This window comes from Globicephala melas, chromosome 7, assembly GCF_963455315.2.
Source record: "Globicephala melas chromosome 7, mGloMel1.2, whole genome shotgun sequence".
NCBI lineage: Eukaryota > Metazoa > Chordata > Mammalia > Artiodactyla > Delphinidae > Globicephala > Globicephala melas.
Window position 1 is genome coordinate 7270833 of NC_083320.1, and position 27293 is coordinate 7298125.

At 37.4% G+C, this 27293-nt stretch overlaps 1 protein-coding gene across 3 annotated transcripts in view; it reads right to left on the minus strand.

Annotated features, from left to right (window-relative positions):
* The window catches only part of GIGYF2 (GRB10 interacting GYF protein 2), a 124885-nt gene that overhangs the window by 95691 nt on the left and 1901 nt on the right, over positions 1-27293 (minus strand). For all 3 annotated transcript variants that reach the window (XM_060301732.2, XM_060301733.2, XM_060301731.2), the window contains exons 2-3: positions 23765-23831; positions 4734-4817 (exon numbers count right to left, since the gene is read on the minus strand). In XM_060301732.2, the coding sequence (XP_060157715.1) occupies positions 4734-4774 (41 nt within the window). In that variant the 5' untranslated portion in view covers positions 4775-4817; positions 23765-23831. The remainder of the gene's footprint in view (positions 1-4733; positions 4818-23764; positions 23832-27293) is intronic.

Consider the following 27293-nt stretch of genomic DNA (forward strand, 5'->3'; position numbering starts at 1 on the left):
GAAACATCAGAAGGCCACTCCTTATAGTTTATGTCAGAGATGATGCTGGCTTACACTAGGGTAGAGGCAATGAAGATGGAAAGAAATGAATGGATTCAAGAGATATTTTAGAGGTAGAACTGACCCAACATTGTGGTGGAATAGACATAGGGATACAGAAGTAAAAGAAAATATCCAGGATAACTCCAAGACTTCTGGCTTGAGGAAAGGGGCACACTGTGGTATTAAGATGAAATAAAAGAAGAAATTTAAAAGAGCAAAATTCATAAGCTCAGTTTTGGAAAACTATGAAGGATGAGATGCCTACAGGCATCAAATGAGCAGCTGAATATCCTGTACTGGCGTTATACTCCCTTTACAGCACTGACATTACTGTGAAATTATTTAGTGTCAGCTTCCCCACTAAATAATTCAAAAGTAGGTACCATGTCCTTTATCCTTGTTGCCTCAGCACCTAACCCAAGACATAAAACATATGAGGCACTTGATAAAATGTTTTCTAAACAACTTATAATATTCTCTTCTAAAATACACCCTAGGATAACATCTAATTTACCATTCCTTCAGATGGCAGTTATCTTTTACTCTTTTTGCAAACTGGGACTATTAATGCATTCCATCCCCTAGAACATCTCTCATTTTCTCCACAATTCCACAAAGATCATGAATAGTAACCTAGCAATCTCAGGTTTGAATTCTCTTGCCCCCATATCCCCCACCCTAAGACTTGAATCATTCAATATTTATTTACTAAGTACCTACACTAGCTAAACAATGGGTTTACCAAAATTGAGAAATACAGTGCCTTTCTTAATGGAATTAGTTCTTTTCTGAGTAAGGTAAACACATATAAAGAGACACAGTACAAGGTCATAACTACTTTAACATAGGTCTAAACAAAGTGCTTTGGGAAAAACAAAAGTGCCTCATTCATTTTTGCAAGGAAAGACCTGGGGATACTTCCTTAAGGCCATGGAGATGAGACAGAAAGACACCAAATGAGGTTCCTTGGCTCCTTCCCCATAAAGCCAGGTAACTGTCTGCAATTATTCATTCCGCTATAATAAATTCCTTTATTATCCAGACTTATCTAAGTAGATTTTGAATGCTCAAAATAAAAATAATAAATAAGTAAAAATCCCAAAATAAAGCAAGTTACAATGAATTTGTCTTGCTTTTTAAAAATGTCTTGAAGTATACAATTATTTGCAAACAAGAAAGAATATGAGGATACAAACCAAAATATTAACAATGGTCCTTTGGGTGGCATGATTAAGGGTAATTTAGATCTTTTCTTTCTCCTTTTGTACTACTGCTTCCTCCAAGGTTTTATGGAATGAGCGTGAATTATTTTACTACTGGGACTAACAACAAAAAAATTCTTTAAAATCCTAAATCTACTAGATTTACAACTAAAAAAATTTTTTCTTCAAGGTGGTACTCTGTGTTCTGTCAAGGGTGAAGTAAACAGACAGGGAATGGGAATTAAATTCATACAATCCTTCTTGTGGTCAGTCTGTCCATATATCATCCAAAGCCTTAACAATTAAACTTTTGATTTAATAATTCCATTTCTAAGATATTATTCCAAAGGAAGTAATCAGCAACACAAAAAGAACTGTTCAAGGATGTGTATACATACTGACAATAGCAAAATATTAAAAACAACTTTCCTTTCCAACAATTCACTCATTCATTTAACAAATATTTATTGAGCACCTACTATGTGCCAGGCACTGGAGATACAGCAATGAACAAACAGTACAAAATCGAGACCAAAGTACTTGCCCTCGAAGGAGCGCACAGTCTAGTGGGGGCTGGAGGATGGAATATAAATAATAAAGAAAATAAGTAAAATATTTGGCATGTTATATTTTGATATAGACCATGAAGAAAAAAATTAAACAGGAAAAGGGAGGTAGGGAGTAAGGGGAGTTGTTATACAGGTGGTCAGAAAACATCTAAGGTGGTAATATTTGAGTAAAGTTTTAAAGTGACTCGTTTTATACCTAAAAAATGATTTACTCCTCCATTAAATCTATCTCACTCTTTTAAAAACTGCTTTGGTAATTATGTAATACATTTCTTTATCCTAAATATAAAGATATGCTAAGACCTAATGATTCTTCCTGACCTACCTTAAAAAGTCCATGCTTATGGTCATTCATGGTCTATCCCTAGCACAATTTTCAATGCTCTCCCATCTTCACTACTGTCAAATAAATCTCTTCCTTTTATACATCACTTACTGAACATTATGTTTTACACCATTATAAAAATGATGACCTTAGTAGAAAGAATATAGTATCACTAAATGTTTCTGTATGGTTCAGTTACACACAGACTCAGTGTAATCACTCTAAACTTTGATTCTCAAGTTATTCTGGACACAGCTCCTTACCTCAAGTTTCACAATGAATGTAATGTTACATGCAGAAAAAACACAGCGGCAGTCTCCATTCATACTTCTAGATCAGGGTTACCTGAGTTACTTCAAGGTCTCATATATTCCCTTTGCCAGAAGAAATTTTGAAAGATGGTGCAAAGAAGGCAGTGTGCCTACTTAGACCTTTGCTCCTCAGTTTATCAGCATTTCAGATGACTAAGGGAAGCCTCCTAAATTCTAATGCCTGCAGGGTAACAGAGGTAACAGGTAAAGCTACTGCTTAAGCATGGGACTGGTAACTTTCCTCTGCTAAAGCTACGTCAATTCAAATTTTGTGTAAAACACTGGGCTGATCAAACAAAACTTCAGAGTACCGATGAAAAGGATGTGTAAGACGCTACTGATAGACTGGGTCAATGACTCACTGAAATGACTTTGGGAACCCATGGTTTAGGACAGGGGCCAGCAAACTTTTTTTTGTAAACGGCCAGAGAGTAAATATTTAAGCTTTTTGAGCCAGATGGCCTCTGTCGTAACTACTCAACCTTGCCACCAGTGTGAAAACAGCCAGATACTATGGAAACAAATGAGCGTGGCTGTGTTTCAACAAAACTTTACAGTCCCGTGGCCGTAGTTTGTCAACCCATTCAGCATGAAGTTAAATGTGTAATGATTCTAAAACATCACCAGGAGTGCATTTTTTTCCTTTTGTTTTAGCTAAATTCCTGGTACTGTCTCTCATTGTTATTTCTTAATAGAGGGATACTGGAAGAAAAAAAAAAACTACCTTAAATTAGCTGACAATTTTAATCATGTTTTTACAAAGAAAGAGACAAGAGAGTGTGTAAATACAAAAGAGCAGCAGTTACAAATTCTAGATGAAGGCAGAGAAGCTGCATACAAAATGCTTTACAAAGTGGGCTATACGAATTTAAAGCCACCTGGTAAGATGTGAATAAAGTTTTAGCTATAAGAATGTTCATCAATAATATTTTTATAATAATGAAGAACTGAGAGCAGCCTGTATGTGCTGCATCTAGAAGACTAGTTGAATAAATGATGCAACCATTTAAAGTAACAGGAAATATTTATTGATAAAAAAAGATATTGCTGATGTGGTTCTTTTTTAAATGCAGGTTACAAAACGGAATGTACGGTATGATCCCATTTTTGTGAAAATAAATGTACATTTACACAAATAAGCATACACAAAACTACCTAGAAAGATACACCAACCTATTTACAGTGGTTACCACGGACAGTGAAATTATGGTGATTATATCTTCTTCTGGATTACTTGTAATTTCCAATTTTTCTAGAAGTATATACTGATTTGGTAATAAGAACTAAAAAAGGTGCAGAATTACTTAGGGCAACATTTCCAAAATAAACTCCCAAAGTACATAAGTTGCATCAGTTCTTAGAATTTCAAATAGTGATTTCTCCTCAGTCTCCAAATGCTAGCTATAAGGGCCAAGAAAACTTAGGAAATACACATAAAAAGAAATGCATATAATAAGGTAAGTTAATAAGAGTCCTCAAATAGGGAGTCACTACAGGAAGTCTGGATCATTTATCAAACCACCACCACCTAAACAATCAAGAATATTTAAGAGACTATTCCAATTTATCTATTTTATATACTGCCTCTGGTTCAACGTTTGAATGGAAAAAGCAACTATCATTATTCACTCCACTGATGAGAGGATCTTCAATCACCAACTTTGGGGGGAAAGGAAGAAGGGGGGAAAAAGTCACACTACAAGGTGATGGATCTCAAAATTCCATGAGAATTCCATATTCGGGGTCCAAACATATCTGTAAGAGACTCAAAGGTCAATTAATTATTATGGAAATGCTAACCCGATCCTAAATGGGATGTTAATAGCCAGTGTAATTCTGGATCACCTGCCTAGCCCATCAATAAAATAAAACTCAAATAATAATTTAATAAAAACTATTTTTTCAAATGAGTCTATGAATAGCCCTCACAAACAAACATTGTAGCAGAAAGCATACACACATAAAAATGTTACAATTATATAAAGTTATATATGCACCTAGATAAGGGCTCAAGCACAAATAATTTACTAGGGTGGTGGGACTCGGGGGAGTTTTAAATCCATTATCATTACACAATCAAAACAGGAAGATTTTTTAATAAAGTATAAATGCGGTCACTAAGCAAATATAACTTATTCCGAGACTAGCTATACTGTTTCCAAGCAGGCACATAAAGCAAAGTCTCAAAAACATGCACATTTTATAAACCCCCCAACACGGGCACAAACACCTACTACTGTGCTAGTCATCCAATATCGAACAGGATGAGATTCTGAAAACTCACCATTCGGGCCCGAAGTTCAGCGTCTGCGTTTCCGCTGCCATTCTTTTCCGTATGTTTACAATAGATTTTTATTTGAGGAGAAACCTGTTAAAGAGAAAAATATCTCCATACAGTTGGTCAAGACTAAATGCAGAATTCCAGCCCAGAAAGTATAGTTAGGGAGTGTGTTCTGCTTGTGGCTCCTCTCAACCAGTCACCAGAATGAGGTCTCTTAATCCCTATTTATAACAATATAGCAGGCAAAGTAAAAATGAATAAATCCACCTTTACATCCCAATTCACCATCTTTTTATGTTTACGTGGGGAAAGGAGGCATGGTACGAGATGATGCTGGTGAGATAGGTGGTAGAAGACCATGCAGGGCACTGGGGACCAAATTAAGGATTTCTTTTTTTAGCCTTCGAGCAATGGGGAGGGAATGAAGGGTAACAGATTTACATTTTAATTTGTGTTACTCCCTTGCAATGGCTCTCCCATCACCATGAGGTGTATCAAAGATTCTCCTTACCTATCTCACAGCTTCCGCCACAACTCTCCTCTCCCCACTGTCTGCTTAGCCCTTTACACTCTAGTGATTCTTTAAAAGTTACCTTGGACCATCAAGTTAAAATAATAAGCTAACCAATTTCATGAGTGATCCATCAAGAGCAATTTCAAGATATCAGATCTTTAAGTGAAGTAAGTCAGAAAGGGAAAGACAAATACTGTTTATTACTTATAAGTGGAATCTTTAAAAAGCCAAACTCATAGAAACAGAGAGCAGAGTGGTGGTTACCAGGGGCGGGGGGTGGGGGAAATGGGGAGATATTGGTCAAAGGTACAAACTCCAGTTATAAGATTAACAAGTTCTGGGGAATCTAATGTACAGTGTGGTGATTATAGCTAATAATACTGTATTGTATACCTGAAAGTTGCTAATAATACTGTATTATATACCTGAAAGTTGCTAAGTTGCTAAAAAGAGTTTCTTTTTCACAAAAAACGAAATGGTAATTATGTGATAGGATGGAGGTGTTAGCTAATGCTATGGTGGTAATCATTTTGCAATATATAAATGTAGCAAATCAACACATCTGACACCTTAAACCAACACAATGTTATGTCAATTATATCTCAATAAAGCTGAAAAAAAATGACATGAGAGTTTAGAAAACAGAAAATACTGTAAACATTGTAACATACTTTAATATGTCCAAGATGTATCACATCGCCCTGACTGTTGCTGTTTAAAAGATCTAAAAACAATAAACTAGAAATTGGTCTAAAACACAGAAACGGCAAAGTAAAAATGTGCTAACGTCCAGAATCAGCTATTTATCTGCCCTCTTCCTGGAAAGTATTTCTGGCCCCGTGTCAACCATGTGGGTTCCAAGGAGATTCCCATGTTCTTACTTAACCCTGATTACCTTTTGCCTGGCCAGACAAGCGTGCACACCAGACCCAAGCTGAGATCAACCTAGTGCCCTCCCCACCTCATACTGATGATTCCAAAAAAACATAAGGCATATGGTTTTCACACTTTAAACTCTCTGGAACTGGAATGCATCTTCATCAGTGCCATGCTACAACTGCTACCGGCCCACAAGGAAAGCTGGGTCACAGCCATCATTGTCCGCACAAGGGTGAAACATGGTCAGAGCCGCTCCTTATCGTCATCCTTGTACCCGATTTTAAGTGCTGCTTAAAACACCTTCAAAAAGATCATGCTATGATTCTAAATTGAAACGTACTGTGTAACAGAAAAGAAAGCAAATACAGCAATAGGATATTAGTGAAGTAACTCTTCATCACTGGAGGAATGATTGCAAGTGCTTTGCAGAACCTGAGAAAGGGAAAAAAACCACATGAAGATAAGCTTGTTGTGGTTTGCTAGTGAGACTTGACACTGCACAATCCATGTGGCCACATGCAGCAGCCCTGAAGTATTTAGAGGAAAAATTAAACAGTTCAGACTGCTTTTAAGAACTTCACAAGCACCAAATCACTGAATTTTAAATCAATGAGAGAATAATGGAGCACTCTCTTAAGAAATGCTTCATCGCCAACACCCTTAATGACAGGACACTACACGGGTGGGGAGAGGGAAGAAGGAGACTTCTACAGTCCTAAGTTTTTCACAATTTAGAAGAGTCAGACTTAATGTGTAGAAAGCTGAAGAATATCTTAACCAATTTATTTCACTTTTATTTTCCTTTTTATATATGCACAAAATATATACTATATAATAAAAATCTATTAGCCTTATTTGCTAAATAAGTTTAAAAGAATTCTTTTTCAAAATGTAAAATAAAAAGTCTAAGTAATTAAAAAACTGTGCCAGCGTTTACTTGGCAGTATGGTTTCTTTCTAAGTAATATATAAAACGAAGAAGCTCACAACTGATGCATGTTAGATTCAATTAAATTATGGTACATCCCAAATGAAATCACTTGTCAAAGTAGTGATAAGTCAGGTAAGGTGCCCACTGTAGATTAGGACAAGTATCCTGCTTAAAAATCAGCTGTGTAAACTTATTTAGCATAAATCAATTCAGTGTGCTTTAAAAAAGTACGTGGACCTACTTGGCTAACAAGCAGACCTGTAGAGACTACAACTATAAGATTTTATTGTAACACAAAACATCCTGAAGGAGTGTTTTTAACCACCATTTTAAACTCCACATAGCCAAATGTTTTATATTCAAACCCCTATGGACTTTGGACTTTGACCACTGGAAAACAGCTCTGAATTAATAAAACAGGTCCAGATTTGAACCAGACTGCATTTATAAAGCAAGTGAATCTCAATTAAAAACTGAATTATTTGTGATATTTGTGAAAATACTAAAATCATTCTTAGAGATTTAATATTCTTTTCCCCTTTTAATTACTACAAGGCTACACAGGTCATGGAAATACAAACTCCAGGGGCGCCATTACCACAAAGGATGCAAATGGAGCCCCTAGAGTTGTGTTGTGCAGGCAGTGGTCTTGAGTTACAGAAGCCCTGGATGCAGGCAGCACCTAAAGAACATAGAGCAAGGAAACCTTTATCACTCATTCCACCTATAAACCTTTAGGTAGAGACAAAATACCATACAGCAAAAACATTAAAAGCTCAGAAGTTTTAATGCCTTGAGCTGGGAGCCTAACCACCATTTACTACTTCCTATGGTAAGAGTTTTCTGGAGAACTTTTAAGAACCTAGAATAATAATCCAAGCAATTTAATTATCAACTAAAGAGACCTACGTTACTCAGAATGGTGTTCTGCTCATTCTCCTTTATGAATTAAAGCAGGAAATCTAAAAGCTATGACTGAAGAAATCTAAACATTTGAAGTACTGTAACTTCTAATCCTGAATTCCCCACCCCAGATTGCTCCTTCCAAATCAATTTAAATGAGCCCAGTTCTAATGTATTTATTTATATGTACTGGAGGGATTGTCTTACACGATGTCTTTGAATTATAAATTATTTGGAATGGAAAGTGGGACTTATTTCTCAATTGCCCTTTCCAAGGATGCAGTGAGGTATCAAAATTAGCATAGGCTTTGCCGTCACTTAAACCCCACCAAGCTAAATGTTGTCAATTCAAACCCCCCGCAGACTTGTGACCAATTAGAAAACAGGTCTGAATTTTTATAGCAAATCAGGATTTGAGCCAGACTCTGGAGGCTGTGCTCCCACCATGCTCTTCTGCCTCTTTAGACTGCATTTTCTTGAAACAATTTCCTTCCTTTTCCTCCACGACCAGCAATATACTGATATATTTTTCCTATCTTCACTTCCTTCCTATTTAGTCACCATTCCCCAAAAGCTTCTCTCCTTTTCTAACTTCCCTCAGCGTACCCATTGTTTATTTAACTATAAATTCTGTGTAGATACTGTCTTGAGTCTTACTTACAATGGCGTTCTCTACCGACACTTCGGGTAGAACTCTGCCTGCTGAATCATGGGGGATCTAACATAGAACATGCAGTGGAGGTGCTGTCATAGCAAGAGCAACCAAAAATTCTTCCACAAATTTCTGAACTGCCCCCCATTCCTTCTGTGAATTACATATTTGACTTTTTTCTCCCATGACCTACGTGGCTTTCCAGCAGCCTGCTCCTCCCAGATATCCATCTAACAACAACTGATCAAGGTACCACTGTTTTCACCATCCACTGATCAGCCAGGTTCAAAAGCCTAGTCATCAGAAATTCATTCCTCTTCTCTATCCCTCATATCCAATCATTTTGCCTGAAATTTGGTCAATTCCTCCTTCAAGATTCCTTCTGCATTCTGCTTTCATTATAGCCAAACATCTGTTAACTCATGTCTGGATTATTACAATTAAATTCTAATCTGCTTCCCTGACTCAGCCTCTGATTACATCCAGTAAGATCAATCTTTCTAAAGCACTGCTCTGGTCATGCCTACCCTTCTTTATAACAGTCACTAAACCTACTGTGTATGGTCAAAAATCCTCATATTTTCAGCTTCCCATCAATCTAACAATCTGCACCTTCTCAACTCAATCTCCCACTGTTTCACCTCCAAACTCAAAGCCAGATGATAACTCTCTACTTCTCTACTGCATTCTTCTTCTGTGGTTCTGGCTCATGCCATTCCCTTACCCCAGAAGGCTCACCCTCCCTCCTTTACAGTGGCTTATACAAAACCAAGGATCCATTCAAATAAACACTCCATAAAATATTTCCCAAAGTAGAAGAAGGAAAATCTAAACAAAGGGTGCAGAAATGGAATGGAATCTATAGCATGCAATACTGGCAGTGGGGTGCTTTTTGAATCTGTATAGAAAAGCTTCAAAGGAAAGAGAAGACGGAAAAGAATCAAATTTGGGAGGAAGGACACACCGTTTTGGACAAAATGAATGTGAGGTGCCTGAGGAGCCATCCAAAAGACCATAATATACATACACCTGAAACTCCAGTGTAGAGTCAGGATAAGAGACATAGATTTGGAAGTAAATCTACAGAATTGAAATCAAAAATTCAATGAAACTATCCCAAAGTAGGAATCAAGAAGGGACAAGCTCAAGAGACAAGAACAAAGCCTCTGCAAACACTGTGCAGGAGGATACGGGAAGGAAAAAAAAGACCATGTAGTTAGGTATCTCTAGCCCTAACCTTTCACCTAAAATCAAATTCACTGACTCTAGCTTTCTCCACATTCACCTTACCTGAAGCAGAAAGCAGAAAAAGCTAGGTTCTTTTTGGGGAGATTATCCATTTGCTCAATAAGGCTAAAAACTAAAGTGAAGTTTGGTAAAGCAATGGTCATATCACAGAAGTCTTTGTATTTTATATCTCAAGAGCAATGAAAGGCTATGAAAAGATTTATGCAAGGAAGTGTCCAGGATGAAATGTGCACTGTAGAAAGATCATTCAGGATGCCAGGAAGAGAATGGCATCAGGAATGAATGAATGAATCAGGAAGAGAATGAATCAGTAAGAGCTAAAGAGAAAGGAGGGGCGTTATAAATCCAACAGATTGTATGTATCTACATACCAGTAGAGAAGAGAGAGCAGTAATGATTAATAAGTATATTCACTAACATGAAAAAATGTCAACAATATGTTAAGTGTTCAAGACAGGTTATAGAATACAGAGAATATAATTATATTAAACACATTTTAAAATACATTCTTAGTGGGTACATATAGATATGCCCACAGATGTTCATATTCTGAATGGTGGAATTATGAGTAATTCTTTTCCTAGTAAGTTACTAATTTGTGTTAACAAAGATAGCACTGGCAAAGAAAAAAAATGGACAAATTCAGAAGTTTCAAATATTGAAGTCAAAAAAGAGAAAGACTGAAAAATCTTCATTAACTCCCACAGTGAAGTCATTGTTGACTTAAGAGTACAGTTATAGAACTGTGCTGAGGGACAGAGCCAGACTTCAGTGGTTGGGAGGTGAGGAAAGGCAGACTACAAATGCAGTCAACTTCTTCTAGAATCTTAGCTGCGAAAAGGTGAAGAGAAATGAAGCAGAGTAGAAAGAAAATTTCCCCTTTTATTTTAGATGAAAATATCCTAATGGAAAAGTACTAATAGAATTAAAAAGTAAAGAAACAATTTAATAAAAATATGATAGAAATGAAGCTCTGAGAAGGCAGGGTGGATGGGGCTTCAGAGAACAAATGGAGAAAAAAACTATCCCTATCCACTTGTGACAAGAGCAAAGTATGTCCAAATGACTTAAGATACGTGCAAATTTATTTTTGTGGGGTTTTCTTTGGGGAGGTGGGGAGGAAGAGTAAGCTGTGGGGAATTCACATTGATGGCCTCAATTTTCTCAAAGCAGTAGGCAAATGACAGAGCAGATGACAGGGTAAGGTTTGAGAAGAATGAAGAAAAGTTAGCTGCTGTGATCTACAATAGTATTGTTTTTTAAAAAAATAAACTTTATTTAGGAATAATTATGGATTTATAGAAATGTTACAAAGACATTACAGAAAGTTCCCTCAGTTTCCCCTAATATAAACAACTTACATTACCACAGTACATTTGTCAAAACTAAGACACCAACATTGGTACACCACTAGTAACTAAACTCGGATTTAACCAGTTTTTCCAACTATGTCCTTGTTCTGTTCCAGGATCTAATCCAGGACACCACACTACAGCTAGCTACACTAGTTCTGAAGGCCCAATCAAGATGGAGATGGCACCTATCTGCATGGTTGTGGGCTTCTTTCTCCAACTCAGCAGCCTGAGTAGAGGGCAGAGAGAGCTGACAACAGGACTGAACCTGGGTTAGGATTTTGTCAACACAGTAAACAGAAGAAAAAGAGGGCAAAGTGGAGGATGCTGGCAAAAGTGTGATTGAAGCACAGTGAGGAAGGAAGTAAAAACAGAAGATAGTTTACAAATTTGAGATGTTGGTAATGTCAAAAAGCAAGTATAGCAGGAATAAAAATGAAAGCACTAGACAAATTAGAGATGGAGGTAAGTCAAGGAACCAGGAGACTGGGAAGATTGGATCAGTCATCCTATGGACTCTGAAGTAACTTCCAGATAATGGCAGAGAGAATAAAGAAGAAAATGAAGGATGATGCCCCAGGGTCTATATCTGATAACGAGGGGAACAGATAGTTGTATTGTCAGACAGCATGAACTTCAGAGGAAAAGAGATTTTGCAAAAAGGAGGAGAAACAATGGCTAAAGTGACTATACCTAATCTATCATCTAAGCTAGAAAATGTCTGTGTGAAAGAGATATTAATAATTACATAGAGACAACAGGAGCATTTCAGGCTGAATGGTCATCTGAGTAAAGAAACAGAACAGGCATGTGAATGGAAGAGGATGAAGATCCTGATGCTGTCTGCTGATTCACCTACCACTATACAGGAAAACAGTACTGATAACCTAAGAGGGATAAAGGGAAGGTAAAATTATCAGGGCAAGATGGGCTTCAGTTACCTTAACATCACTGAAAAACATACTTTGAATAGTTTAACACATGGAGAGGTAATAACACTCTCAACCTCCCTATTTTGGCCTCTATTCTCCTTTGGCTACTCCAATTCTAAGGATAAGGACCTCAGAGAAAGGTCTACCCTCAAATTTTAAATAGAGTTGACTTAAAAACAGCTGAGAGAATATTTCTACATACCTGCTATTTCAGACCTTGTCCACTATTCAAAATTCCTTATAAGTGAATTCAAGTAATATATTTCTTCTGCAGTTAATACCAGAAAGTTGGTCTTCTTCAATAAACTGCATCCTGTGCCTGACAATGAACTTTATTTAATCTGGCCTTTTTGTCAACTTTTTAAAAACTAAGCTAAATCACTCCTCACTAGCAATTATTTTACCTCTGATTACTAGTATATAAGTATTTTTCTTTTTTTCTGTATATTTTTCTAGTTTTCCTGACATCCTCAGCTCCTCTTTGGGACCTCATCTATCACTCTGTGTGTACATGAGTACATGTTCAAGGGTGAAGAAAGAGAGGAAACCAACCTAGCCTTTTCTTACTGCTGGGTTTGCAACAAAGAAAAGGGAGACCCTGGCCTCACACAACCTGGCACTGTGTTGAGGAGTCAGATGTCTTCTGGGCACACGCAATCACTATCAACATGAGCAAGCTATGGATCTACGTAGTAAGTTCTGTCTGGACAAAGACAGCCAGGAGAAGCCAAAGCAGAATCAAAATCCGGCATAATGGCTAATTATGAAAGTTTTACTCTGAAAGTGTTCCCGATATTGCTTCCCAGGAGAAGTCTTGATATACTGATTAGCTACCACTATTATACTAACAATTCAAAACACATACTCCTTTGAAAACCCCCTGAATCTTTCTTACAAACAGTATCTACTACTGCAAATCTCCCTTACATGGGTATGTAAAAATTACCCAGAAAAAAACTATGGCAAACCTGGAATGAAGTCCAACCGGTACCATGCATGTGGTCTGTCAAAAGACTAACACAGAGGGCTTCCCTAATGGCGCAGTGGTTGAGGGTCCGCCTGCCGATGCAGGGGACACGGGTTCGTGCCCCAGTCCGGGAGGATCCCACATGCCGTGGAGCGCTGGGCCCGTGAGCCATGGCCGCTGGGCCTGTGCGTCCGGAGCCTGTGCTCCGCGGCGGGAGAGGCCACAGCAGTGAGAGGCCCGCGTACCGCAAAAAAAAAAAAAAGACTAACAGAATGAACACCAAGGAACCTGAATCTGCCTCCACCTTCCCAACCTCTATTTTCCCAAAAGCGGAAAAAAGAGCTACTCCTCTAGCACTCTTCACATGTACCAAATAAATAGTTCTGTGCCCATTCCAACAAACAGCCATTTTTATCTTAGCCAAATCTGGATTAAGGTAACACAAAACTGGGGAATTCCCTGGCGGTCCAGGGGTCAGGACCCTGCTCTTTCACTGTTGAGGACGAGGGTTCAATCCCTGGTTGGGGAACTAAGATCCCACAAGCCGTGGGGTGCAGCACAGCCCCGCAACAACAACAAAAAGATAACACAAAATTAATAACTCCACTCCTGCAAATTAGTTCAACCACTTTGGTAATATCTATTACATCTAAACATACACCTATCCAGCGATTGCACAATCCACTGCTAGACATACATGCAAGGAAAATTTCTACTAAGAGAAGAGTATAAGATATTCATAGTAGTTTTATTCATAACTACCAAAACCTGACATTTGTCTATTATGTTTATCAACACAAATGTCCATCAACAGATGAATGAATAAACAAATACAGGAGAGCTTCAAGGTTGGTGAAGGTGTGGAAACGATGGCACACCAAAGAGCTGTGAAGCTCTGCATCCCTTCCCACATACCTTGCCCTATGCATCTCTTCCATCTGGCTACTACTGAGTTAGGTAACATCATTAATAATGAGACAAACTGACACCATGTGTTTCCTGATGTAATACACTAAGGAGAACACGGCATCACTTATGTTATATTCCTAACAATAATGCATAAACTGAAATTAATCTTGAAAAAAAATCAGATAAGCCCAAATGGACAGACATAAAATCAATCAACCACAGTCACCAAAAATACCAATGTCATAAAAGACAAACGCTGAAGAACCATCCCAGATTAAGGGAGACTACAGAGATATAAAAACTAAGTGCAAGTATGATGCTTAACTCCATCCTGAACCAGCAAAAAATATGCTATAAGACACATTAAAGAGACAAATAGAATAATTTGAATAGGAGCTATGGATTAGACAATGGTATTGTATCAATGTTACTTTTTTATGATTCTGAAATTTTTACTGTGATTATGTACAAGAATGTTCTTATTCTTACAAGGTAACACTAAAATATTTAGAGGAAAAGGAGCATGAGGTCTGTAATGAACTCTCAAATGGAACAGAAAAAAATTACATAAATTTAAAATTGTATTAAAAATTATATACATACATATTGCATATAAGGAGAAAGAAAAAAGAAAATGAAAGATAAAGTAAATACAAGGAAATGTTAAAAACTGGTGACCAGGGAATTCCCTGGCGGCCCAGTGGTTAGGACTCTGTGCTTCCACTTTAGGGGGCACAGGTTCAATCCCTGGACGGGGAACTAAGACCCAGCATGCTGCGCGACCAAAAAAACTAGTGGGCTTCCCTGGTGGCACAGTGGTTGAGAGTCTGCCTGCCGATGCAGGGGACGGGGGTTCGTGCCCCGGTCCGGGAGGATCCCACATGCCGCGGAGCGGCTGGGCCCGTGGGCCATGGCTGCTGGGCCTGCACATCCGGAGCCTGTGCTCCACGGCGGGAGAAGCCACAGCAGTGAGAGGCCCGCATACCACAAAAAGACAAAAAACAAACAAAAAAAAGAACTGGTGACCAAACTGGGTGAAGGGCATATGGAAAGTCTAAGTAATTTTTTGCAACTTTTCTGTAAGTTTGAAATTATCTCAAAATAAATTTTTTTAATTGTAGTATATTTACACAACAAAATACTCACCAACAAAAAAGAAAAGAACCAACTACTGATAACTGCAACAATATTACATGAATCTCAGACACTGTATCCAGCAAAAGAAGCCAGTCACCAAAGAATATATACTATATGATTCCTATAATGTTCAACAGGCAAAATAATCAATTTTGACAGATGTCAGAACACTGCTCACCATGGAAGTAGGGACTACTTACTGGGAAGAAGACAACGGAATCTTTTGGGGTGCTAGAAATGCTCACTATCTTGATTTAGGTGGTGACTACAGCACTATATGCACATGTAAAAAATTTTCCAAGGACTTACCTGGTGGTCCAGTGGTAAAGAATGTGCCTTACAATGCAGGGACGCGGGTTCGATCCCTGGTCAGGGAACTAAGATCCCACGTGCTGCAGGGCAACCAAGCCCACATGCCACAACTACTGAGCTCGCACACTGCAAACTACAGAGCCCACGTGCCCTGGAACCCACTCACTACAACTAGAGAAGAGAAAACCCGCACGCCACAACTAGAGAGAAGCCCGCGTGTCACAACGAAGATCCCGCACACCGCAACTAAGATCTGATGCAGCCAAAAATAAATTAAATAAATAAATAATAAATCTTTTAAAAAGAAATTTCCAACTATACACTTCAGATTTGTGCACATATTTACTATATCTTATACCTCAATTTTAAAAAGGTTAAAATAAACCATAAATGATTTAGCTAGAGGGAAAAAAACCAAGTACGATTAAAAATATTTTAATAGACATGAAACAAAACTATTTTAAATGCAAATCTTCTGATAAATATTAAATTCACTCCCTACTTAAATTTCTGTCGTTAAAAAATTTTTGTACCACTATCTTGATAAAATAATCTGTATATCTGTCGACTCTTTTAAGACCATAAACAAGTCCACATTCAAATGAACCAAGACTCAGTCACTAGGCTAAAATATGTAGGTCTCAGATGCATTTTTTTCAAACTTCAGAAAAAGGCTAAGTGAAACAATGAAAAGAAAAGGTCCAACCATGAGAGGGGAACCACATATAGCACATCACTTATAATTGTATAAGACAGTAAGCAATCTTGTAAAAACAGCACATTCACTCAACAGACTACAGGTACAATAATGTCTGCACACAAAAGTATAATTATACATACAGTCAACCCTTGGTACCCGAGGGGGACTGGTTCCAAGACCCTCTGTGGATACCAAAATCCAGGGATGCTCAAATCCTTTACACTCAGCCTTCCACATCCAAGAATATGGAACCCATGGATACAGAGGGCCAACTATGTCATAAATAGACAAAGAGAACATAAAAATAAAGAAATGTTCATGAGGTGGGATTAATGACTTTTTTCTATTTCCATAATTTGCAGTAATATTCTTCAATTACTTTAACAACAATGTGTATCTTAACATCCACAAGACCTCCCGTTTGAAATATTTTTACAGCCCAAACATAAATGTCAAAGAAAGTTAACTTCTTTGGAACGTTAACCCGGTTTAAAAAAACAATTTTAAGGTACAAAAATAAGAGGAAATTCTCCTCCCATCTATTATAGCAGAAAACACATTTTCCTTCTGCACCCATCTGTATGACAATACCAGATGTCTTCATTTTTAAACATGCAAACTTTTAAAAATAATTTTTAAAATACGATCTGTTAACATATCTACTAATGATAAAACTTCATGGAACAAAATCAGGCTTCCATTATTCACTTTATTACTAAACATTTATCTTAAAGAACTGACAGGACTTCCCTGGTGGCGCAGTGGTTGAGAGTCCACCTGCCGATGCAGGGGACATGGGTTCGTGCCCTGGTCTGGGAAGATCCCACATGCCACGGAGTGGCTGGGCCTGTGAGCCATGGCCGCTGGGCCTGTGCGTCTGGAGCCTGTGCTCCGCAACAGGAGAGGTCACAACAGTGAGAGGCCCACGTACCGCAAAAAAAAAAAAAAAAGAACTGACAAAGAACTCCCCTCACACCCCAGGAAGCCAGAATTGTCTACATCTCTCTGGATCGCACATTTTTATGTGAAACTTTGCAAAATACTATTTATTTCTATGTTAATTATCCTTTTCATGGAATATCTTCAAAAAAATTATAGATGCTCTGTTGGCTTTTCTCCTCATCCTAAAAAGAATTTAAATTCCTAATTTACAGTGTTGAAATAAACACTGCAATCCAAAACAGTCTGAATCACTACCCATTGCCATGAAACTAAGGTCAACTTTATTCCTAACAGCCACAAAGCAAGATAAATGGATAAACACCATTATAATGACCATACCTTGGAATATCCTCATCAATAAACACACCTAATTACTGATACATGCCGCAACATGGATGTATCACAAATATTACGCTGAGCAAAAGAAGCCAGACCCAAAAAGAATACATACTGAATAATTCCATTTATATAAAATTGTAGAAGAGGCAAAATTATCTATAGTCACAGAAAACAAATCAGTGGTGGGAAAGGGGAAATGACTGCAAAAAAGAAGGAGGAAAGTTCTGGGAGTGATGAAAATGTTACCTATCTTGACTGTGGTTTTGGTCCCATAAGTATATACACTTGTCAAAACTCATCAAGATGTACACTTAATACAAGTATACTTAAAATGAAGGTATTTTATTGTATATAAATTAAACCTCAGAAAGTTAATTTTTAAAAAGACTAAGCTTACTAAAAGCAGACTGCCTCCCTCAAAAAGCAATGCATTTCAAGACTAACATTTTATATTTCTTTTATGTTAAACTGCCTTTCTTTAAATCTATTAAAATTGATGTTAAATAAAGTTTTGGATAATATTTAAAACTGAGAAACACTCTCTAGAACTGTGCCATCTTACATAGTACCCATTAACCGTATGGGTCTATATCAAGTTAAATTAATTAAAATTTAAAATCTAGTTCCTTGTGGGGGAGGGAAGAGAGTAACTTTACAGTGGACAAACCTGACAAAGTATGAAAGTCAACCAAGTATCAAAGTTAATGTTAACAGTGATAATCAATCAATATTAACAGTTATAAATCAGTATATGCTCTTGATATGATGTGATGAAAATGGCACTTTGCCTCTGTGGTCTTCCTCCCAAAAACCCATGACCCATAACCAGGAGAAAAAAATCACACAAATTCCAACAGGGAGGCATTCTACAGAACGCTTAATCAATACTCCTCAAAACTGTCAAGATTGTTAAAAACAGGGAAGTCTGAGAAACTATCACAGCCAAGAGGAGCCTATGGATAACTGACTAAATGTAATGGGATGTCCTGGATGGGATCCTGACATAGAAAAATAAACTCAGGAAAACTAAGGAAATCTGAATAAACTATGGACTTAGTTAATAAGCAATACTGGCTAACTAATTGTAACAAATGGACAACAGTAACATAGGACGTTAACAATACAAAACCTGGGTGTGGTATACATGGGAGCTCTCTGTACTATCTTCTCAATTTCTCTGTGAATCTAAAACTGTTCTTAAAAATAAAACCTGTAAAAATAAGAGGACTTGAGTTGTAATAAAAAAGTAAAGGTTTTTTACATTTTAAAAAATGCGATTCCCTCAGTCACACTAACCACATGTCAAGTGCTCCACAGTCACATGTGGCTAGTGGCTGCAGTATTTGACAGTGCAGATTTATAGAACATTTCCATCACAGCAGAAAATTCTGTGGGACAGCGCTGGTGCAGAAGACTATTTTTATGGGACCATTTTAGAAGAGTATTTTATAACTGATTGCAACTTATGAATAAATTTGTATCTACCCAGAATTAAAAACCCTCACTGAAATCTAAAAATCCTCAATGATATGTTTATTCCAGTTTCTATTTCAAACAACTCCTTTTTTTTTGAAAACTCTTTTTAAAAAGTCAACGTAATATCAATATATATAAATGTAATACTGAAAAATGTTCCACTCCCCAGAGCAGCAATTCCCCAAAACACTTTCAAGATATCCAAGATGGCAAAACTGTTAATACTAAGATATTCTTCGCATTTTTCACTATGTTGGCACTGCACTAATCATGGGTAAAACTGCTGGCACCTTAGCACCATTCAAATTAATGGCACCAAACTACAGTAGTCTTCACTGCCATGTGCCATATATTCACAAGAGAGGAAAAAAAGCCAGGTTTACTTAACAATGCCCTTTATAAAGCAGTAAAAACTATTAATTTTTATTAATCCTGGTCCCTGTGTACACAGCTTTCTAATATTCTTAACGTGATGAAATGAGAAGTACACATAAAGCACTTCAGCTGCACACCAAAGTCTCAAAGAAAAGCATTTATGTGACAGCTAACTGCTTCTGCTCATGAAACATCATATTGATTTGAAAGAGCTGACACACAAATTAAATTATCCAGACCTGGGTATATAGCAGACCTTTTTTCCAAAAATGAATGAAACAAGACTGTCACTTTAAGGAAAACAATTGATAGTACTTGTTGCCAATTATAAAACTTGAGCTTTCAAGCAAAAGTTAAAATTTTAGAAAACTTCTATTCATTACCATGAGCTTGACGAGTTTTTCTAGTACTTATACTTTCCAATAAGTAACGGCTTTTCTGATGGATGTTGATATTAATGAATGTGTTTTTTTGATACTGCATAATATAAAATATCCATTTAATGCACAAGATAAACCAACAGATTTTAATGTAATGTAATATAAAAGTGCACTGATATAATTCAAATTTCACATTGCAACTAACCTTTATAAACTACTACTTGTCTAATTTTAGTGTAATATCAAAGAAAATCTGCAATAATCTGAAAAAGCTCTTAAAATATTCCTCCCTTTTCCAACTACATACACATCTCTGTGAGGATAAATCTCCTGCACAGACTTCAACTAATACAATAAACAGCAACGGGTTGAATGCAGAAGCAGCTGTGAGAATCCAGCTGCCTTCTACAAAGCAAGTCATAAAAAGCAATTTGTGAAAGGTAAAACAGTGTCACTCTTCTCAGCAAATTTTTTTAGAAATGTTTTAGAAAATAGGTATTTTTCATTAAAAATATATTTATGTTAACATGTAAAGAAACTATTGCTATTTTTAAATAAATTAATAAACCATTTTAAATTTCTCAATCTCATAAAGATAGATATAACTGAAAAATCAAAAGCTCTTTGGGGTCCTCTAACTCTTAAGAAGGTAAAGGAGTCCTAAGATAAAAAGTTGCGAACATCTATCTCAGAGAAAGAGGAAAAAATGACAAATAAAAGAAATACATAAATTAACATAAAACGAACACACATACCCTGGAAAGCATATCAAGAGGCATAAAATATCCCTAACAACAAGAACACCAAGATCCAAATAGGACACTTATTCAAAGAATATCTAGGGTTTTAAAAATGTATCTTTTCCAAGGACAGAGAAACTTTCCACATTTTGAAATTTACTTATAGGACTTCTGACTGCCTCTACCACTAGGATGTAAGTCCCATGAAGACAGGTGTTTTGCTCACCACTATGGCTAGCCCAGCACCTGGAACGAAGAAGGTATTCAAATATTTGCTGGATTGAAAACAAAAAAAAAGACAGAAGACTTAAAAACAGAACCCACCAAGGCCTCTATTCAAATTATAAAGATGACACTTTACAATCAAAATGTATCTATTTACATAGCAGTAACAATCGTAACCGCTACCATTTATCTACTATGTGCCAGGCATTGTATTGGGCATTTTACTTTTAATTCCCAAATCACCATGGGATATACTTTACAGTAAGGAAAATAAGCCTCCAAGAGGTTAACTTATTTATCTAAAGTTACAGGTAGTAAATGACAGAAAATTAAACCTACATTTCTCTGCTTAATAGCCACAAGCTTTTTCTCTACATACTGACATAGTGCTCAAAACTGCATGGTTACCTTTTTTTTTTTTGCCCCATTTCCTTGCAATTTTCAGGGGAATTCATTTTGTGGAAGTCCTTTTTCTCCTTTTTCCAATCTCCTTCTCTTTTCCACTATCCTCCAACTTCTACCCCTCTGCATCACTCACTTAAGCAATACAGTGAGCTCTCTAGTTGAGGAAGAGTATATCTTCTCATAACACACTATCAGAAACTTCATTAACAATGACAGAAGTAATATGAAAGATTACATAAAGAGTGTCAGATTCCAGAACATGAATTAAGGCTCTCTGACCCACTGATCTTGCAAGATGGCTTCATCCAGTTACTCAACTGGCCACGATTTGGGTAACAACATCTCAATTCCCAAGGGGCTAATCATGAAATCTGGATGTAACCATCTCTTCAAGGACTGAGCCATGATTTGCCAATTATTAAGTACCAAGACAGTACCTCTGCCAATTCTTTGTCAGTCTCTGCAAGCAAAGGACCAATACTGAAGTGGCCAGAGCTCCCAAGACTTCCTCCAGGTTCAGGACAACTAGAATAAAAGGAGCTTTGTTCCCAAAGAACATACTGGCCACAATATCACTACAAGAAAAAGCTATTACTGTTACTGCCATTCTCCCCACTGCTTCTGAACAATATATAAATGTTTCTCTTTTTTCCCCCCTTTTGGTGAAAGGAGAATAAAATTAGCAACCACTTAACTATTCAAGGAAAAATTACAATGCCATAAACATTACCATATCATTTGATAATCTCACCACAAGCCAATCTTTTCCAGAGAGGGATGCCCAGAGCCTGTGAAAGTTTTACACTGATGGTGTGGAAATCTTTTTAAGCCTCACAAAGCCCTACATATGCTTTACCTCAACATCCAGATTAAAGAATATGTACAACATGAGAAAGGACTCTTCCACCTTATAAATCAATTTAGCTGCAATCTGCTAAAGAAACCTTGGCTGGAAAAAAAAAATCATAGGAGGTCACATCTGTGGTCTGTCATTCCATACATCATTCTATAATAGATCACTCTGATTAATAATTCCTATGCTTTGCGTCAAAATCTGGATACACTGATATACTAACATAACAAGATGTGAGTTATAAAAAATGACTTAAGCAATTAGATGCTACCAAGTACATACAAGCTACAAACAAAAATAAAGAGAACTTCAAAATGCTCCATTAAAAAAAAAAGTTTGCAGGGCTTCCCTGGTGGCGCAGTGGTTAAGAATCTGCCTGCCAATGCAGGATACAAGGGTTCAAGCCCTGATCTGGGAAGTTCCCACATGCCGCGGAGCAACAAAGCCTGTGCACCACAACTACTGAGCCTGCGCTCTAGAGCCCGCGAGCCACAACTACAGAAGCCCGTGTGCCTAGAGCCCATGCTCCGCTACAAGAAAAGCCAACGCAATGAGGAGCTGGCCGCCACTAGAGAAAGCACGCACCCAGCAAGGAAGATCCAACACAGCCAAAAATAAATAATTTTTTTAAAAGTTTGCCTCAATATTACCTAATAATTCTAGTATACAAAAACATGTAATACAAAAGTTTATACTGTCTCCCTGATCCTTTCCCAAAAGTGAAAGTCCCTGCTACCATTCAAATAATGTGAATATAGATTCATATATAGAAGTCCTACCCTTCAAATTCTCTATGGCTTCCTCATAATCAAGTGTTACTTAATACTGTAAAAAGTACACAGAAATTAAAATTTTAACAGCAATCAATGAAAAATAAATAAACAATGAATTTTTCCACAAACTAAGTGTCTTATTTGCTTATGTTCATTTACTAAGCCTTTACTCTAGATGGTCCTCTGAACCCCCAAATCGAGAAGGTTTGTTAAACACTGCACTAGGAAGTTCCAAGAATGCTTGGTGAGACCTACTAGGCCTCATTCACCGAAAAGATACGCATATATTTTAACTCTTCAGGACATGGAAATTGAAACTGACAAGAATACAGGCATTTTTCTAGGAAAAGGAAAAACATCTAGAAGCTTCTGTGGGATTCTGCCTCAAAAAGGCTACATTCCACCTCCTCTGAGACCTGCCCCCACTCTTAGGAGTGGGACCTTTCAAGACCCCAACCCCATGGCCACACTAATTGGACCAATAATGGAAATTTGGACCAAGTTCAACCAATCAAATTTTCCCTCCCAGGAATCTGAAGTGGGGACACTGAGCTAATAACCAGTTGGCTAGTGGCACTAGAGCTTGAGTTTCTATGTGGCTCCAAGAATGAAGTAGCAATTTTCTTCTGTTTTTGTTAAAGCAGAAAAGACCAGAGTGTGGAAAGACAACTAAAGCAAGATATAAAGAGACAAGAGATGACACCTACTAGCCAGCAAGGAGAAAAGTGCTCTCTGGACCACCGTGTCTCCTGAATGCTTCCCATGGGGTTTCTGGTTCATGTCCTTCATGAAGCCAGCTGCTCTTGGGTGCCTTCAGGTACCTCCTTACCCTTCCCCTCAAAGCACTCCTCTTCCTGTTTCATACCATCAAAAAATCATTATGACAATTTAAGACACAAATTCACACCAGGATCAATGCAGAAAGGGTATGATTATTCTCACGGTTCATAAGGGATCTGAGTGGTACCAGAGAAGTTGTTTCTATCTATAACTTCAGGAGAAATAATAGGACAAAAATAACCGGAGCCTTAAAAGCAAAAATTATCTGTTTGCATAAGCCCTCAGGCTTTGTGCTTCCCTTCAAAACTCACCTGGTTCAAAAGTTCTGCTGGTTCACAGCAGGAGGTTTGAGCAGACTTTATTCAGGTCCTTTTAACACTGCAAATAATAAAAGTATTAAAGTAAATAACTCAGCAATCTCTTAGGAAACGTTAGAAACGTAATTTTTATCATGAATATGCTTTACAAGAAATGGATTCCAAACCTGGTTAAAATATTAGAATCACCTGATATACTTATAATCTATATACCCTGTCCTAACATCTAAAGCGTCTCTCTCAGTAGCTCTGGAATGGGACTGAAAAATATATATTTTTAACCGAAGTTCTAAGTGATTCTGATGAAACTAAAAAATGAGCACCACCGTAGGGTTTCAGGAAATGATTATTTAGGGTTTTCATCCAAAACTACATTACAGGGATTTGGTATTAACTTTTTTAACATATCTGATAGAAAAATGACAGCTAGCAAGACGTCAATACAGCATGTATCTTATGCAAATAATCAATGAGCCCCAAGGTGTGACCAGTGCCAAAACGTCCAAGGAGCAAAGCTCCAGATGTGCTTTCAGCTGCAAAATCACAACCTTCTTTTAATGCTCTGATGAGACAATATCTTAAAAATCCACAAGATGGTGACATTTCAAGTGACAAGGAGTGGACTGAAACAACAGCTCTAAGTGATTTCTTAGCTAAAATCAAATGATGCTTTGAAGGCTGCTACTAAAAAGTCAAAAAACAGTAACTAAAAATTAAAGTTGACAATTTTACTAACAGCAAGAAAGCAACTTGAAAAAGCCACTTCCACCTCTGATTTAATTTTTCAAAAAAGGAGCCATGTTACAATGTCCAAAAGGTCATCCAACTTTATCCACTGCACTCTACTTTTTATTTTTTGGCTGCGTTGGGTCTTCGTTGTTGCTCGTGGGCTTTCTCTAGTTGCAGCGAGCACAGGCTCTAGGCTCGTGGGCTCTATAGCGCAGGCTCAGTACTTGTGGCACGTGGGCTTAGCTGCTCTGCAGCAGATGGGCTCTTCCCGGACCAGGGCTTGAACCCACGTCCCCAAGCATTGGCAGGCGGATTCCTAACCACTATGCCACCAGGGAAGTCCTGCACTCTACTTTTTATAAGAGCAAGCAGAAGCAAAAGAGGGGAGAACTAGGTAATAAAAACTCTTCTCTGGGCCTAACTCAAGAGAATAAGCTCTAGGGTATCTCCTATTATTATAAATAAAGTTCAATTTCAATGAAACTCTGTAGTTACCAAGAAAATATAAAATTGTGTTCCTTAATTACTTGAGGTAAGGAAGTGTATCATACTTTGAAACTATTTTTATAAAATTAATTTTGGCCACTTAAGAGAATATTCTTGGGGCTTCCCTGGTGGTGCAGTGGTTGTGAATCCGCCTGCCAATGCAGGGGACACGGGTTGGATCCCTGGTCCGGGAAGATCCCACATGCCGCGGAGCAACTAAGCCTGTACACCACAACTACTAAGCCTGCACTCTAGAGACCGTAAGCCACAACTACCGAGCCTGCGTGCCACAAACACTGAAGCCCACGTGCCTAGAGCCCGCGCGCCTAGAGCCCGTACTCCGCAACTAGAGAAGCCACCACAATGAGAACGCAGCAGCGAAGAGAACGCACACAATGAGAACGCCACCACAATGAGCGCAGCAACGAAGACCCAACTCAGCCAAAAATAAATAAATAAAATAAATAAATTTATTTTTAAAAAAGAGAATATCCTTTTGTTTTTCAAACCTCTCCCCTCTTCTCCATCAACCTCAAATAAAATTATGGGCAATCCAACAAAGGTATCATTCTGTATTCCTATATAATTAATCTAATATATTTCTCAGTTATCTGAGAGCATAAAAAATGATAAAATGCTATCCTGGTCAAGAAATATTAGGAGTCTAACTATAAGTACTTGACTGTGGAATAAAAATCTACTTATATTTTTAAAGACATGCAATTCTTCAGGGCATTAAAAATGAATGGAAATATTAGGACTTAATCACCATAAAATCCTAGTGGGGGTTAAGGACGAAAAAAAAACTTGGGTTCAGAGTTTTACAACAATCACCAAATAATGTTAAGTCTATTAGAACTGCTGAAGAAAACAGACATTGAACTTGCCTCTAATATACCTGGATTAACACCAACATAGGCTGTAGATTCAACCTAATGAGACTGGTCTCACTATAATCTATAAGAAATAGAATAAAACAGTACTGAAAATTTAGTCGTCAGGGGCTAACAGAGAATGGCAAATGAAGTCAGTCTTAAAAAATGGAACAAATCAAAGATCCTTTAGAAGGGCAAGGATAAACAGGACAGTAATAATCTGGTCACCCAAAATGGTTCTCCCAGATAGCAATCACTATCAATAGTGTCATCTTCCAGTGTGAAGGTCAACAAAAATATAGACATATGGAATACTAAAACGCAGAGTCATGAGAACAAATGAGCTGATATGACATCAAACACATTATAATTTGGAACTGTGATTTCAAAAACTCACCAAAGGAACAAGAGAGAGAAATGCAATTCGTTAAAACACTATCTCCTCACTAGCATCACTATGCCTCCTCTTGGCCAAGGAGCTCCACTCACACCCTGAAGTCGCAATTCCTAACTTCTCATGATTTTCAGGCAAGCCAAGACAAATTCTTTTTCATATATGCAACTCACCAACAAAAGCATTTCAAAGCCAAAATATTAAATTCCTCAGATGAATTAAAATGAAAGAGGACATTTATGAAAGCTCAGTAATAAGAATATGGAGATAAGTTGAAAGAAAATCATAAAAAAATTTTTTCCAAGAAAAAGTCTACTAGTATAAAATTAATTGAAGAACTAGTCTGAAAGGTCAAAGCTGAGGAATAAAAAACTCAGCACAGAAAGTTCTACACGTGTAAAATGATATAAAAGATATACAAACAAGTTAGTTGAACAGTCCCTGAGGAACTTAAAACTAGGCTGGACAACACAGAAATCATTAAGAGGAATTCTTTACCATTAAAAACAACGTGAGTTAATACACTTCTTCCAGGTTATATTCCTTAATGACCTGTGTCTAAATTTCAAAGGAAATTCATTTCCCTACATTTTCAAATATTCTGAAGTAATTCAAAGATCCTCTTCTTAGAAAGCAATTTCTTTTGAAAAATCCTTTTATCATCAATCTCATTTAAAAACTTTTACTTTTGAGAAAGCTATTTCATGACAATTTCCTGAAATACATTATATGAGCATCCTGAATTTTCCAAATTGGGGGAGGGGAAGGGTGTCATGTTGGAGGAAAGAGGTGTGGAAGAAGACTCCAGGGCAACTGAATAACCCCACTCATCTTAGAACCAGTGAGCTGGGTACACACTTCCTACTAGGTTCCCTAGTGATCATGCCTCTCTGGCTAGGCTTAGCCTCCATACTCTTCCCAGCCACACACGATCTGCTCCCACTTCAGTTTCTGCCTCAGGGTCTTTGCCCTCGCTTCCCTAGCCTGGAGCATTTCTCCTCCAGAGAGCCACAGGAATAGATCCTTTACCTGTGTCAGG